This window comes from Musa acuminata, chromosome BXJ2-5, assembly GCF_036884655.1.
Source record: "Musa acuminata AAA Group cultivar baxijiao chromosome BXJ2-5, Cavendish_Baxijiao_AAA, whole genome shotgun sequence".
Classification (NCBI taxonomy): Eukaryota; Viridiplantae; Streptophyta; class Magnoliopsida; order Zingiberales; family Musaceae; genus Musa; species Musa acuminata.
In genome coordinates this window covers 35,348,752-35,364,695 of record NC_088342.1, presented here as the reverse complement: position 1 = coordinate 35,364,695, position 15,944 = coordinate 35,348,752, and the positions used below count along the sequence as shown (strand labels likewise).

The 15,944-nt window shown below is 36.8% G+C and overlaps 1 protein-coding gene across 2 annotated transcripts; it reads right to left on the bottom strand.

Annotated features, from left to right (window-relative positions):
- Positions 1–353: 353 nt before the first annotated feature.
- On the bottom strand, positions 354–7,283 carry LOC103998338 (vacuolar protein sorting 38). Of its 2 annotated transcripts, XM_009419785.3 has the most exons (6): positions 6,912–7,283; positions 6,037–6,243; positions 5,601–5,769; positions 2,270–2,433; positions 1,800–2,030; positions 354–731 (listed from the first exon to the last, which is right to left on the bottom strand). In XM_009419785.3, exons 1-6 carry the CDS (start codon positions 7,140–7,142, stop codon positions 615–617), a joined length of 1,119 nt encoding a protein of 372 aa, XP_009418060.2. In that variant the 5' UTR covers positions 7,143–7,283; the 3' UTR covers positions 354–614. The 2 variants fall into 2 exon arrangements, with proteins under 2 accessions (XP_009418060.2, XP_064965279.1); XM_065109207.1 differs by lacking the exon at positions 6,037–6,243 and having other exon boundaries at positions 367–731.
- Positions 7,284–15,944: the final 8,661 nt, after the last annotated feature.

Below are 15,944 nucleotides of genomic sequence, written 5' to 3'. Positions count from 1 at the left end.
CTATTGGAACTTCCTCCTCTTCGAGTTATTAAAATCAAAACCGCACTGCCTAAGAGGCTTGAATGAATCATCTGCCTAAAATAAGATCTTGTAGAAAAAATTATTTTGAGAATCGTTGCTTGTCTCTGATAGAGACGTAAAAAATACAGTCATCTTGATTATTCCACAGAATACATTAGTTTGTATTAGAACTCTCTGTGTTCCCATGGAGATCCTAAATTTCTCAAGCCGAGCTTCTGTCCGTCGGTCGATCATCAATCAAAATATTTTAACATAAAAGTTAACCATAGACCAGAATCTTGAAGCACAGAAGCATTAAAAAGAAAGATGATACAAGGAATCAGAGAGAAGACTAAACACCAAGCATGCAACATTTTGCATTTTATAGAATGAAAAAGTTATTCAATATGAGATAATGATTTCACAAAGAGTTCCCATACAAAAGTTATATATATATATAAAAAAAAAACTTTTTGAATGAGAGTGACCTTAAAACTCCCATGTCTTCTTTCAGTGGACTCGGCCACAAAAGTTGTTCCCAATATATTAGTGAAGATAAGTAGCTTCGAAAACATTACAACAATGTAATCCCACAAATTGGTGCACATAATCTGTCACCAGCAAATGTACTCCTCCGATTGGATGATACGCATAAGCTCCTTCAAATTGGCTAACACATGACGTGGCCCCAAACTCTGAACACCAATATAATTCAAAAGCTGCTCCAAATCCTACATAGGCCATAAAAGTTAAAAACGAGTTACAAGCACGTAAACTTTCAGTGCCCTTTATACCAGCAAGACCTGTCCAAATAATTATTTGTGCATTTCTTTTGACAAATCATATAAGATTACATGCATACGCTAGTGGAGGTATTGACTGAAAGACCCACACATTCTTTCAGTTCTTGCATCGACACCGTACAGGCCGTTGGCAAAGGTTTGATAAAATTAGTTCTTAAAGTGATATGATCCTAATACCAAATTGCAAGAGGAAAAAACTTTTCTGTTACCCAACATTATTTATAAGTAGGAAATGCAAATGCTGGGAGAAACTATTTACAAGAAAAAAATTTTAAAAATGACTATGTGAACTGTATAAACCTGCTGAATGAAAGGTGAAAATCAATAACAAAGAATTAGCAGAAGATGAAAAAAGCAAATCCAACATTTATCACCAACAACCTCTAAGAACAGTAAATTTACATCCAATTAATACCAAAATCAAGTGTCTTTTCATCGAGCACGATTCTGTTTTCAGTAGAGAATTTCAGAAGCACTTAAGAAAAGAACATATTGGCATTAATGAACAAGTTTTGAAGGTTATAATAATGAACAAATTTCAAAGGTTGTAAATATAACTTCCCTCTGGTATTTACTCATTACAGGGAACTTATAGAGTGGCTTTCTGGTTTTAGAATGATTACATGAGTTTACTGAAATACATTGGCAACCCAAATTTTCAGATTAAAAATATCATTCTCTTGCAGAAAATCACTTGGCTAGGTGGTCTGCACAAATTTACAAGTTTCACATAGCAGTGAGAGTCAGTTTTCTTTCTTGCAGCTCGACTTTTCAGTTTCATGTGAGTTCTTGTTCATATCAACTCATTTTGGTCGGGAAAAGCTTGAAGTATTGTGATAGTCACTTAAAAATAAACCTTATAAGTGCCTTACTCTCATCAGATAATATCATCATAATCATGGACATTACTGAAAAGATGACTCTTGGTTAAATGAAGAGCGTTTGTGATAGATTCCACAATAATTCAAAAAGAAGAGAACAATACAAAAAACAAACCTTGTTCAGCAAAAATATTGCATACGTTGCTCTTGTGGTATATTGGCCCTCTAGAAAAAGCGGAAATTCTGTGGGCTTGGCAGTCATGCTCGTCGATGCCAGATTTGCCACCAAATCAGACGAAGTCATCTCAACTAAAGGTGCATAATCATGAATGTATGAACGTGAGCCTCCCAAGCGCAAAGGATATCGAAGAGGCACATCAAGGTATGATGAAATAAGTGAGACTGCCTATTGAGACAAGTAAACAAAGAAGCATGAATTAAAAGACACATCTATTCTATTCCTGATATATGTTGAGCACAATCTTCAGGTGACATGCTTAGAAGGAAGAAACTTAGCTATATTTTAAATAGCTTTAAGGCAAAAAAAAAAAAAAAACAAAGATTGAGGAACAAAACTGTCAGTGGATATTCAGTTAAGTCAAGCCAATATCTTACAAAGGTCAAAAATTCAGATGATAAACTTACATGTGCAACATAACCCAAAGCATTTGCAGACTTCTGGACCTCCTTCTTGTCACCAAAAAATTTCTTTTTTGAAGGAAGTATAGTTAGTTGGAGACCTAATATTGTCAATGATGATGAGTGTGAAGGTCTGGACTCATTTGGTGAGGGTGATCCAGTAGAATATCCTGAAAGCAATTTTGTTCATCACAATGACTACTAATGTAGACAGAAAACACAGTGCAGACACATTAAAAGGATCTCATTAAAACAATAAAATTAACGGTTATGCTCTTTCACCTGTTTTTCATCTTATAAAAATATACAATAATAAATAAAATTAAGGCATCAGATGCAATACAAAGCTAACCACAAATATAACTTTAATAAGTTAAATCAAAATTTTGCAAACATAAACAAAGATCTATTAGCTTTAGCAGATGGATGTTGTATATGCTTATTATTTAAGCAAAAGACAATACCTTTGCATTAATAACCAAGAAGTTCCCGGATTCAGACCACTTTCTATAGAATGCATTTTTTGTCTAAAAACTTGACACCACAGAAGGATAGTATTCTCAAATCACTCTTTCCACTAAAGTTAAAGCAATTTAAAATAAAAAAGAAGATATATTAAATAAAATCCGATAACTAGTCCTACATCAGACAATTCTTTGAAAGATTAACATAAAGGACAAAACCCAAGAAAAAATAATAAAAATTAATCTAAACCGTAAGGCTTGGCAACAAAATGAAATAATGTTAGGAGCTTCTACAGATTAGAAGGTTACACATTATTTTCTACATGACGTAAGTGCCTTGTCCTGAAAAGAGAGTTTGTTTCAAATCAGGAGGCTGTTCAGAGTCAACAACACAAAGCTACATTTTCTAAAATCAGACTTACAATGTGGATTTGGTCATGCAAATGACCATCAAGATCAAACTAGGTGTGCCACATTGAGCAATATAAATTAAAGGATTGGCTTTTGAAAAAAAAATACCATCTAAAAGTCTAAAAATTTAAATAACCAGAAAAAAAGTTTAAGAAAATAAAGAATTAGAAATAATTTAAAAATTAAACATAAAGACTAACTAATATCTCTATCTTGTTCTACCATATAATATATTACCATATTTATGTAATATGCTAATTATATATTTAAATGTAACCATGAAACAAAAGTCTTTATTAGTATGTTTTGTCTCGAGGGTTTATATTTCAACCCCACCAATTGGTACAGACTGACAAACCTGCTTCTTGACTAGTATTGTTTGATAAAATATTTTAGTTTTCATCATAATGATTGGTTCAGACCAATACTTACCAATCTGATTGCCAACCAATATGCAAACCGATAATTTTGGCCATTACAGTATGTGGACTGGACAATTTCATCCAATTTGTTTTGATACACCCAGTACACTTATCATTTCAAGTGTACATACCAGAGAACATAACAGTACGAATTTGCTGTGTGCAGGTCTCTCCTCCTCTCAAAAAAGCGACAAGCCTAGCTTTAAAATCTAGGCACAATGTTGAACAACGAACATCTGGTATAGATGCCTCGGTTTCAAACTTCCTTTAATGCAATCAGGCCAGACTTTCAAAGTTGTTGTAGTTGTACTACTCAAAATCTGTATCAAGTTGTTTCAACCAAAGAAGTGTTTTCCTCTGCATCACTTTAACTCCATGTCAATGAAGTTCAAGCACAGTGACAAAGACATTTAGTAAAAGCAGATCACCCTGATTCAAGGATCAAGATGTAAGATTCCTGACCAATATCATGCTTGAGATTAGCAACATCAACCCTCCTCATCGCAGGAAAATAAGGGTAGTTATTACAACACAATTTGGATCCAACAAACATGCCATGTTCAAAAAATCTATGGGGCCTTGTATGAGGCAGCCAAATCTATTCCAATAGGACCAATCATGGTGGTTGACTTCACAACAGACATGGATGTTGACATGATGATTTACAAGGCCTATTTTGACTAAAAGGTGATATGGATTGCAGCTGACAGAATTCGAAAGACTCGATGGTCAAAGGAAAATCTTATTGCAATTGGGAGATGTTCCAAATCCATCTCCCTAAAGTAAGTTGGCAGGTAGTACTAATTCAACTAGAACTAAAAATAAATTTTGATTGTCTAAGTCAGTATGAACCAGTATTCATCAGTATGACCATGGACCAATGCTACACCATATTGATCAATACTGGTTGGGTTTTTATCCTGGTAATACTGAGCAATATGGATTAGCATACTGCATAGTATACAGGTACCATGCTGGTCCAATCAGTTACCGGAACCAGTATCTCACCAAGATTTAATAGGCACCTTTTCCTAATCCTAAGGAAGTGGTACTATAAAGATACTATGTGCATAATGTTATTGTACTGGAATAGTATTATAGCATCAGATTATCATGTCTTGTGTATTAAGTAGAGATGTCTAAAGAACTTGGATTGCCAGTTATGCAGATGATTGCAAGGTTTCGAGACCTATGCTTGAATGATTTTTTGACTTCATTGCAGCAACTTCATGTTATTATGTAGTTTACTCTTCTAGATAATAGATCTAGAAATCCACTTCCGTTATGAACTAAAGAAGGAAGTGTTAGAGGCAAAACTAAAAGAAAGTGCAAAACGCCAATATGGAGCCTATTTGAAGGTGCTGGCTACGGTAAAGATTTTGAAAGCTTATGGCAAGGTCCTAGGCTCGAATTCCGCATTCACCATTTACCTTATGCAAAAAAAAATATGAAGCCTATATGTAAGACTATAACACTAACTTTATTCAAATTCTTTGAACTGGTTCAATATTTTTCCTATTAATTCACTAGAAAACATTCTATGAATTAAGTAGGGACCCAATTAGCAATTACTATGGAGCAACTACATGATGATTTGTACCACTAAGCTTTGTTTATAACAATATCCATTTATCACTAGTCAAACTAGGGGCTATAAAATTTCTTTTATTGTTTCTTATAAAATGTTAGCATACATCTACCTGTCATTACACCATAATTCCAAATTGACTCACCTTTAATGGTGCATTTGTGAGTCTTCTTTTAACATGTCAATACCACAATAAATGGAAATCCCTCATTCGATTGAGGAAAATTACCCCTAAATTTTCATCAATGTATTCTTTTTTATTTTTCTTTTTTGTAGTAACTCATGCATCCGTCTCAACAACGTGGTCTTCTATATGTTGTTTCGTACTTGTCCAATGATCTAAAATTTAAGCGGGTAATTATACGAGATTATATTTAGCCTGTCAATTAATTTAAAGATGAGAACTTACCCATATACACAGATTGATAGGATTAACAAACTTAAAATCTTACCATCAGAATGTGAATCAATTGTCTCCCCAAATGCCTGTTCGTTCATACCCTTGACTGGGTAAAGTGTTGAAACCTGAATTATCATATGTTGTTGCCTCAACCGTAGCAGCTTCTGCAGGTTTTTCAGATTACCATAACCCCTTTCTCCAGATAGCAATCTATTAGCTTCCTACACCAAAAGAATAAGTGGGCAGATTAGTGTCATAAGTTAGTTGGCCTAAACCAATAAAACAGTAAAACGATACAGCATTTCTTGAATAATTAAAATCAATTACAGGAATCAACAACTTAATTGTTGATTTTAATTCTTGAGTAATTAAAATCAGCATTTCTTGACTAACTGCTATAGGAATAAAATAAGGATACACATGCACCCAATCTTCTCAACATTAAGTGCTCTTTAACTCAGGGGTGCCTATTTAATTAATCCCAGTACCTGCAGTTGCTGGTAGGCTGCATCGAGGGTCTTGCCAGCTACCAGCAACATTCTGATGGCAGCAGAAAGATGATCCTTTTGGTTCTTAACATTTTCTGATGTCTTGTTAAAGTGCATTGAAGAACTTGACAATGCAAGCCTCTTAACTTCCAACTTCTGTTTCATTTCCTCTAGCTCATTGTGTTGACGTATTGATTCTTTCCTCACCTGTTCACCATATTACCATGCCGCTAACCAGTGAACTAATTAGCCAAAGCTCAGAAAAGTGACATATGCAGAAGAAACCAAGCAATTACCCGACAAGAAGAAAAGGAAAGTTGCTATAATAATAATGACCAAATCGAAACAGAACATTATTGCAATGATAGTTCTGGAATCAACACTGCAACAACCTACCAAAAATGTGAATTATCTCATCAAATAAAACTACCCTCCTAACAATTTGTTTTCACCGTATATAAACAAATATTTATTCAAGAAGAAGGCAAAAGATATGATCCAGTTTGATTCTAGCTCATTCTATGTTCAGCAACTCTACTGGAACATGTGGTGCTGAGGGAGGAGCTGTGATAACTAATATCAAAAGGAGATACAAAGGAAACCATTTTGAGTTAAAAATGGCAGTCTTTACTATCTGCTCCAACAGTTCCATGCAAATATTTAGTGAAAAGGAAATTCTGAATCCCAATAAATTCAAGGGACTGGTCCCTCGATTTAATTTGATACGATCATTGCAAACTAAAATTCGCGAGATAAGAATGAAAGAGCCAACCAGTTGTCCTCTGACTGAAACCAAGAGTGTCAGAAGGCTAAAGACGAAATCTTTCCGCTAAAATCGAAACCCTAGAGACATGATGCCCAAACACAAAACCTACCTCGATTATGGATTCCAGCCGCCGGGCGAGGGACGCCTTCCTCTCCTTGGCCTTTCCAAGGGCCGACGAGAGGCTCCAAAGGCGAGCAAGCTCCTGCTGCAGGTCCTCCCAGTCGACAATCTTGGGGTTGTCGGCGCCTTCGATCGCCTCGCCGTCAAAGTTCATCCGAGTGGCCACGTCCGTGGATCCATCGGGGGAGCGATCTGGTACGTTGATCCCGTCGGTATCCATCGGCGAAAGAGTTCTTCATCGTCTCTGAGGGGGAACGACGGCGGTGGCCGAGCTCATCAGAGGTAATTCATGTCTAAAGTGACCCGAAATGGGGAACGTGGGCAGTTCGGGGAACCTCTTCTTTTGGTGCGGGGGAAAGGAGATCGATGCGATGAATTCCAGGGCTAATTACATATTTATGTTCCCTCTGGTGCTTGGATTTTAAATAATTATTTTTTTAAAAAAATTAATTTAAAAATTACCATAATTAATTTTCTTTTTATATATTGGTATCCTCATAATTTAAAATTACTATATTTGACTCTTATTTTTAACAACACCTTCTCATCCTTTAACGAATCCCCTGCACGTGACATCATGTGACTAATCCCCATCAAACTAACGCAAAATGAACATTGTAACTTAAAACTTCATCTACCAGTTTTTACCAAATCAAAACTCGACTCGAATCCTCATCGAAAAATTTTAATTAGGGTCCTGTTGAATCCCGCTTCCACCGTACCCGCCCAGCTCGCTCTGCCCAGTCCCAGACACCACCGTAGCAACTCGGCGTCCTCCTCCTTACTTGCATTATGGATTACACTAAACTTCAAAGAGAACTTGGTGAGCTCTGTGACCCTCCTCACAACGTATGGTAGCTCTTGGAGACCTTCTGCATGCAGCTTGGTTTCTGCAGCGTCAAGCTCGCTCAAAGGCCAAGGGGAAGAGAATTAGATGACCTGTTGCCGGAGCTTCACACGGGGCACCGCAAAAGTTCACCGCACTTTGAGACAAAGATGGCTGCGACGTAACATCATCTGCGGCTTGTTCGCCAACGGGAACAGATGCTCCAAGCTTTGGTGTCTCAAGGTCCCAGTTCCTGAAGCTTAATGATCGCTCCATCACAGCGTCATGGGACACACCAGAGACCATCATGTTCGACGAATTGCTCCTTCGGAAACCGAATGATCTCAAGATCCTATTGGCCTCCTTTTCACCAAGGCTAATGGATCTGGCTGCAGCAAACCAATTCCACGAGAGCAAGAAGAAAAAGCCCATGGAAGTGCTGTCCTTGTTAGATTCTGAAGGACCATAAGATTGTCGAGTTCCAACTACAATAACCATGTCATGGAACAGTAAAGCTAGCATCATCGCATATAACATCAAGAAACGTAACCCTTCTCCCTCTCCAACAAATATATGAAGAGGCAGAACAAAGAGGGAGTGGAACCCAACAAATATATATATATATATATATATATATATATATATATATATATATATATACTACAGTACACCTTCCTGGAAACTAAACTTCGTGAGCTAAGTGACTAGGTTGATGACGTATGAGCGTATAGTGGGTGAAATAATTATTTTATTTTTTACTTAATCGTTAATTCTGATGTTATGTGCATAAGATTTCATTAAAGAAATATATTATCACATACGTTTGTCATCCACCCGTAATACTTTTGTGAACGGATCGTTCATGTCATGCCACCCGAATTTAATTTTCATTCAGGAGATATAAACCTAACTCAAAATTGATAATATTATAATTCAATAAATAATCCAGGATCCAATCACACATTTGAGGTCACTAAGAAAAACATTTAAGTCATTTAATTCTACAATCCATAATTCACAAAATCTGTACAATTTATAATCATACATCATATCACTAGATGATTCTTAAAATCCAAAGGCAACTTAACTAAACCATAACCACATCATAAATCCATAGTTGTGAGAATCTATACAATTATAAAACCAACATGTACGACATGTTTATATCATTCATTACATAATTTTAACTTAACATTCCCAAAGTTCTAACATGAGAGGTACTTTTCAAATATTTACAGTATACATCAATCTAGATTTATTATTGATACACACAAAAAGAACTTATACAACATCAGCATATCAAGTACGAAAGATTTGCCCCAAAATCTTCTAGCTTCCCACTGCCTCAACCCAAACTATATATTTTAGCGAGCGATAAGCTATCCTGAAAAATTTATATATCAACGGGGTGAGCATATAAAGCTCAGCAAACGACTAATATATCAATAGCAAAGAGGATAGTTTTTCAAACAAATAAGGTATCAAAAATACAAAGCAGAAATACAAGATGAAACAGAAGCATGTGTTGTTTGAATAATCGAGAAAAGGTAATTGGAGCATATCCATGGCATATGGTAATTTCAAGGTATAACAAAGACTTATAACATTTCAGAAACATATCAAAGAACAAAACATGAATAGAAGCTCAAATGTCACATGACGATGCATTCATTTCATTCTTATCCAAAGCATGCATAGAAACATAGCCAAAGCTTTGGATATCATATCAAACACATAGAAGGTGAAGTGGGATCATAACATAATATGGTCCATCCATTTCTGAATGACCACTAAACATAAGTCTCCCACGTTTGGGAGCTCCATCCACCCACGTCTGAGTGAAGTCATAGGGGGCCAGTAGAGCATCGCGGGCTCTAAACATAACTCCCTTTACCATTTCTGGCAAAGGTTCACATTTATCCCACAAATACCAGAGTACAAAGGGACAGTATAAATAATGAAATTAGCATATATCGGAAGCACATGCGAAATAACGAAATGTACATATGCCTTTCGAGGTAATACGATACAAACATAATCTTTCACAAATGTATTTCAGATTTAAAAGAAAACAAAAGCAAGAGCATACAAGGATTTCAAGAAATCACATATAGCTCAATTGAAATAAGAAAGTTAGATAAATTCAATATCCAAAGAAATGAAACTAGAAGAGGCACATATCGAAAGCAAATGTGAAATAATAGGATGCATGCGCTGAATCATTACGATGCAAACATGAACTTTAGATGATAGCTGCAGATGTACAAATAAATAAAGGACAAAAGTATATAGGAATTTAAGATAATAATGTAAAGCTTAACTAAAGTAAGAGTTTTTGCCGAAATCGATTTCCAAAGAGAAGAAACAAGAAAAGCCGAAAGCGACCAAAGCTCGATTCTGACAGAATTTGATAGGAACATTGTATGAACTATTTGGATAACCAACTGTACTCCAATTTATACAAAATAGGTGTCATTAGAAAGCTTTGTCAATCTAGTTTTAGGAAATCAAGCTTTATAAGAATTGGAATTTACAACAGGGAGTTACAGATAATTTTGTAGTGAAAGGTCTAAAAATATTAGCTTTGTTTTACTGAATCCATAGGATCGATGAAAGTAGATGTTTCAGTTATCAATTGTACTCCAAAAATTTCAAATCAGATATATACAGAAAGAATTTTGAGTCTAGCTATGAATAAATCATACTTTGTATGAATCTGAGTTCACAACAGAAAGTTATAAGCAGTTAAGCAACAAGAGGTCAGAAATTTTAGTCCCTATTTTGCAGAATCTATAGGGTTAATTTAAACAGAAGTCTTAGTAGGCATTTAAACTCCAAATCATTCGATCTTAGTATCAAAATAAATATTTTTTTGTCTACTTTCAAATAGAATAGTTTTGTCTAAATCAGAGTTTATTACAAAATGTTATGACCGAAACATTGCATAGAGGTCAGATTACCGAAAACTTACAATTCATAGCTTTATATCAAAACAAAAGAAGGTCTAGTTCTCAGTTTAAATCTTTCAAATTTTACAGAATAAAAATGGAAACAAAGATTAAGGTTACTATGGGATGGGGTTAGAACACTTGCCTTAAAATTATTTGAATCCCAAATATGGGAAAATTGATGAAAAAAACCTCAAGCTCTTCTTCTTCTTCTTCTTCCCCTCGCTTCTCAAACTCACATTGGCTGTAACTCTTTAGATTTGTTTTCTTTAACCTTTCATCTAATTCTTTTTTTGTTTTTAGTTTTGGCTAATGCAAAAGTTGCAATGTGTCATGCATACATGAAAGGGGCTAGGTGTCATCTTTAGAGTAAACATAAGTGGCACCATTAGGTTAGCTAGGGACACATGTCCACTATTTTTTTTTTTAACTTAAATCTGAATCTTTCATAAATTATATCAAACTTCTAATATTTATTCTTAGGTCCCTAGCCATAAACTTTTAATATAATATCATTTAATATAAAATAATTATTAAATAATCCTTATTTTTATAAACAAACCTTTTACTAAATTTTCAAAAATAGGGGATGTTACAGTTCATCATTTTTTTTACTTGTATATAAGTTTACTAATATATTTTTTTCTTATTTTTATATATTTTATTTAAAAATTCTGAGAAAAAATAATTTATAGGACTATAGAACCATCGCTCACCAGAATCGACAACACTATCTCATAATGATCCTATTATAAAACGTCAACCATCTCAGCACTCTAAAACCACTTTGGGTGGCATAGAGCTAAAAGGGAGTTTGGGATATTGTTAGGCATTGATTAGATTCACAAATTTTTACATACCTATAGGAACTTACCAACATGCCCGACACCCAGTGATTAGTTGTTTGTAGACTTGTGACTATTCATTTTACTTTCTAAAGTTTTTGTTTCTCTTTCTTCTCTTTTTTTCTCTTACATATCAAGTGTTTATTGAATTACTTATAAAGTTACTCTCTTTGCAAGATAATGAAACTTGTCTATCATTCATTTTCGGAACTAATCAATTTATTTTTTTATAAAACCTTCAAGACTTGAGCGAGGTTGCAATCAAGCTAACCCTTTGTGAATGAATAATACAATAATGCTTCATAACTTAAGCAATTCTAGCTAAGTTGTGACATTGTGGCATTGGAGCAGGCAAGTAGTTCAAGCAAATAGCAAAAGTTCATAATCTCGTCATAGCAAAGTGCCATGGTGAATCGAGCAAGACGAGGCAAGCTGGACCATTGTCCTAAGTAGCCACAGGTGGGCTATAAGTGCAAACTCGCACTCAAGATTTTGGAGCTACTCAAGAGAAGTGCGATAGCAAAAATGACAAGCAAGAAGTTGATTCTTCTCCGTAAATAGAGGAAGCATAATCTAGAGTACCAATTGAAAAAAGAAGTCATAAGAAAAGACTTCCAATTGTAAAAATTTGTCTTAATATTTTCGAAGCGAGTCTAGAAAAACTCTACCAAGGCCAATGAAGGCTTCTTAGGATAAGAACTCGCAAGATAAGGTGAAGTCTTATATCAATAAGGTCGAGTCCCGAGAAGATCAATTAACGGAAGACACCAAAGTCTCGAGTATATGAAGTCATGGTGGAACTCACGTCTAGAGTTATGTTGTTCACAATAGCTCTTAATGTGGGAGAGAGTAACACCCACGTTGCTTTATCATAACGCTTGAGGGCACCTATACTACATTGTTATTGGGGTATCAGGGATACAAAAGAGCTTGAGATTTTTTTGTTTAACATATAACAATACTTTTGAGCTACAAGACCTAATTTTGAGGAAATATTAAGGAAATTAAAGTTTCAATAGTAATCATGTATCTAAATAGGGATGCAAAAATTTGGTAGCGAACACGTTGGGAGGAGATCTAACAAGGTCGGTGTCAAGTGGATACATAAGTGTACTTGAAATAGAAGTTAAGAACTCAGTTCATACCTAAGAATATAGAGTTCATTGCAAGAAGGAAACTGAGATAACTCTATCAATGCACTTTCATTTGGGACTATATAAAGCGGTTTTCAACATTGATGTTAGACATACAAAACATGTTTAAGAAGGACAAGCATGATAATAGATAAAATTTTCTCAACTGCATGAGAAAATCTCTGAGTAGTTGAGGAAAATCCTCTCTACTAATATGTATAAATAGTCATCAAGTTCACTATCTCAAACATACTTTGTAATTATATCTCATATTCTATCATGGTATTAGAGCTGCTTGTCTAGAGTAAGCTCTCTTCTCACTATCCGACTCCTCACCAACCTCGTCGGTGGAGGTGCTTGACGCCAAGAACCCTCTCTCCTTTTTCCTCGACAAATGATGTAGTCTTCTCCCGCTGCCACTTTGCGCTAGTACCTTTAGCGCCGTAAACACCGGTGCTTCTTCCCTCCCTAACATTGCTCTCCATCCTCACTATTGCTTCTCCTCTCCCGACGACAGAGGAGAAGGCTTTCTACTACTACATTTTTCCGTCGACCACCTAATCTGTCGGTGGACCCCTCTTCTTCTCTACTCGGCACCATCTTCTGTTGCTCCATCCTCGCTAGCAATAGCAAACCACCTCCCTGCCACTCACCGGAGCCGACTGCTAACCGAAGTTGGCTTCCTCCTCCAACCGATCTCTCATAAATCTGCGAAAAGAACTACAGATTGGCAAGAACTACATATCTCTCATATATCTGCCTCAATACCCTCTACCCTCCTCACGTCAAGAACTGCAAATCTCTCACAGAATGCAGTGATCGTTGTGGCAAACTACGGCCAAACACTTCCACTGCCGAAGACTCCTCTCCTCTTCTCCCTCAGAGCAAAGATACGCAAGGAAAAACATTGTTGTCAACCCTTACGAGATGAATGAGTGTAGCAGCCCAGATATCTGGTACAAAGAAGACGAGCTACTCCTGCAATCGTTCCCTGTGAACTGTACTATAGTGGAGCAGCAGCAGTTCCCTACCCAGCACTGCAGCGGAGTGACTCATCCCATCCCGATCGTTGTCACAAGCACTGCTCGTAACAGAACAGACCTACTCCCTTAGGTCATCGCTGACGACATCCTCACTGTCCAGCCTCTCTACAGCATATCGAGCCACTAACTCTTAATCTCCTTGGTGCCCATCACTTTTGTCGTTGCTAAGCAAGGAACAATACTTCTTCCTCACCGGTGCACCACCAACTCTGCTCTCTAGCAGAAGCTCTGTGTTGCAGCTCTTTCCAGCATTACTGCAACTATCTCCAACACTGCAAACTTGCAAACATTGTTGCAACTCTCTCCAGCATCGCTACAGCTTTCTCCAGCATTGCTGCAGCTTTCTCTAGCATTGTTGATGCTCTCTCCAGCGTTGCTACAGCTCTCTCTAGTGCTAGTAACACTACTGCAACTCTCTCAAACACTACTACAAATCTCTCTAACATTGCAAATAATATTGCATCGAGGGAAATCCTCTATTCTGTTGAGGAAAATTCTCTCTCCTAATCTGTATGTATAAATAGGAGAGGGACATGTTAATGTATTCAAGCTAAAGTTATTTCAATAAAGCTTCTTCACTTTTTCTTCAATAAAGCTTCTACAATAATTGTTCTTGTCTTCTATTCTTTTCATCATGGTATCAGAGCCACTTGCCTAGAGCAAGCTCTCTTCTCGCTGTCGACTTATCTGTTGCTTCTCCATCTCCGGCGATAAAAGAAAAAGCTTTCTACTACTGCTTTTCCATTGTCAGGCCATCGGTGCGATAAATCTTTCCTCCTCGGTGAACGACAACTATCTTCTCCACTGCCACTCTGTACCAACGTCTGTTCCCTTCCGCTGTGGCGTCTCTAGTGCTACGCTCACCAGCACTGCCCCACCTTTCCTCCTTTGTTGTAGCCTTCTTCTCTATTGTAGCATCGTTGTAGCTTCCTCCTCTTTTGCAGCTTCCTCCCCTGCTGTACCTCTATTGTAGCTTCCTCCTCTGCTATATCTCTATTGCAGCTTTCTCCTCTGCTGCACCTCTACTGTAGCTTCCTCCTCTGCTATAGTATCGCTGCAACTTCCTCCTCTACTACAGTCGTCGCCATCGCAATCGCAAGAACAGCAACAGCAACAACAGCAGTAGTATGCTCTTGCCCTACTCACGAAGCCTCTAGCTTGTAAATCATTCTTTGCGTCGATCCAAGATTGGTATCCTTGATAGGAGCACCATCTTGCGGGGGCATGATAGAAGATAAGATTTCCCCAGAAAATCTCTCTACTCTGTTGAGGGAAATCCTCTATTCTGTTGAGGAAAATCCTCTCTCCTAATCTGTATAAATAGGAGAGGGACACGTTAATGTATTCAAGCTAAAGTTATTTCAATAAAACTTCTTCACTTCTTCTTCAATAAATCTTCTACAATAATTGTTCTTATCTTCTATTCTTTTCATCAGTAGCAACCGTACCTTTGGAAGAAGCACTGCTCCTCACCGGTGCACCACCAGCGTTGCCCTCTAGTAGAGTTCTGCGCTATAGCTCTCTCCAGCATTGCAAACATTATTGCAATCCTCCAACAGATCTATAAAACTGTAGCAACTTAGCCTCCAGCTATAGCAACCCTTCTATAGTTGATAACTCTTGTAGATACGTATCATGTCTTCATCGTCTACCTTTGACACCCTAGTTATTGTCCTTGAAGGGAACCATAGCACTTCTCAATCTATAGGCCTTATCACAACAATGTTGCAGTACTCATTCCCTTCAAATTATCCAAAAGCGGCAATTATGCATATTGACGAGCATAACTTTCTAATCTTTTATTTGGATATGATCTCCTAGGCTACGTTGATGGCTCTCTCCAGTGTCCACCTGTAATGGTCAACATCCTAGGAGGACCAAGTCCAGTACCAAATCCAAACCAAAAACTATAGTTACATCAAGATCACCTCATCCTCTAAGCTATTCAAGCCTCCATTGCTAGGTCTATCACCCCACTGATATCTTCATGTACGATTGCTATAGAAGCATGGTACAAGTTGCAAACCACCATGGCAAATCGCTTCCGTACTCACATGCTTGGACTTCTATCAAATTTGATGACAACGAAACAAGAGGGAAGTACCATTATTGACTATCTATAAAATATCAAAGTTATCATTGATGACTTAGCTTTGATAGGTCATTCCTTTAGTGATGAAGAAGTCCTAGTCCATACCCTTAGTGGCCTAGGAAGCGAATACAAAGA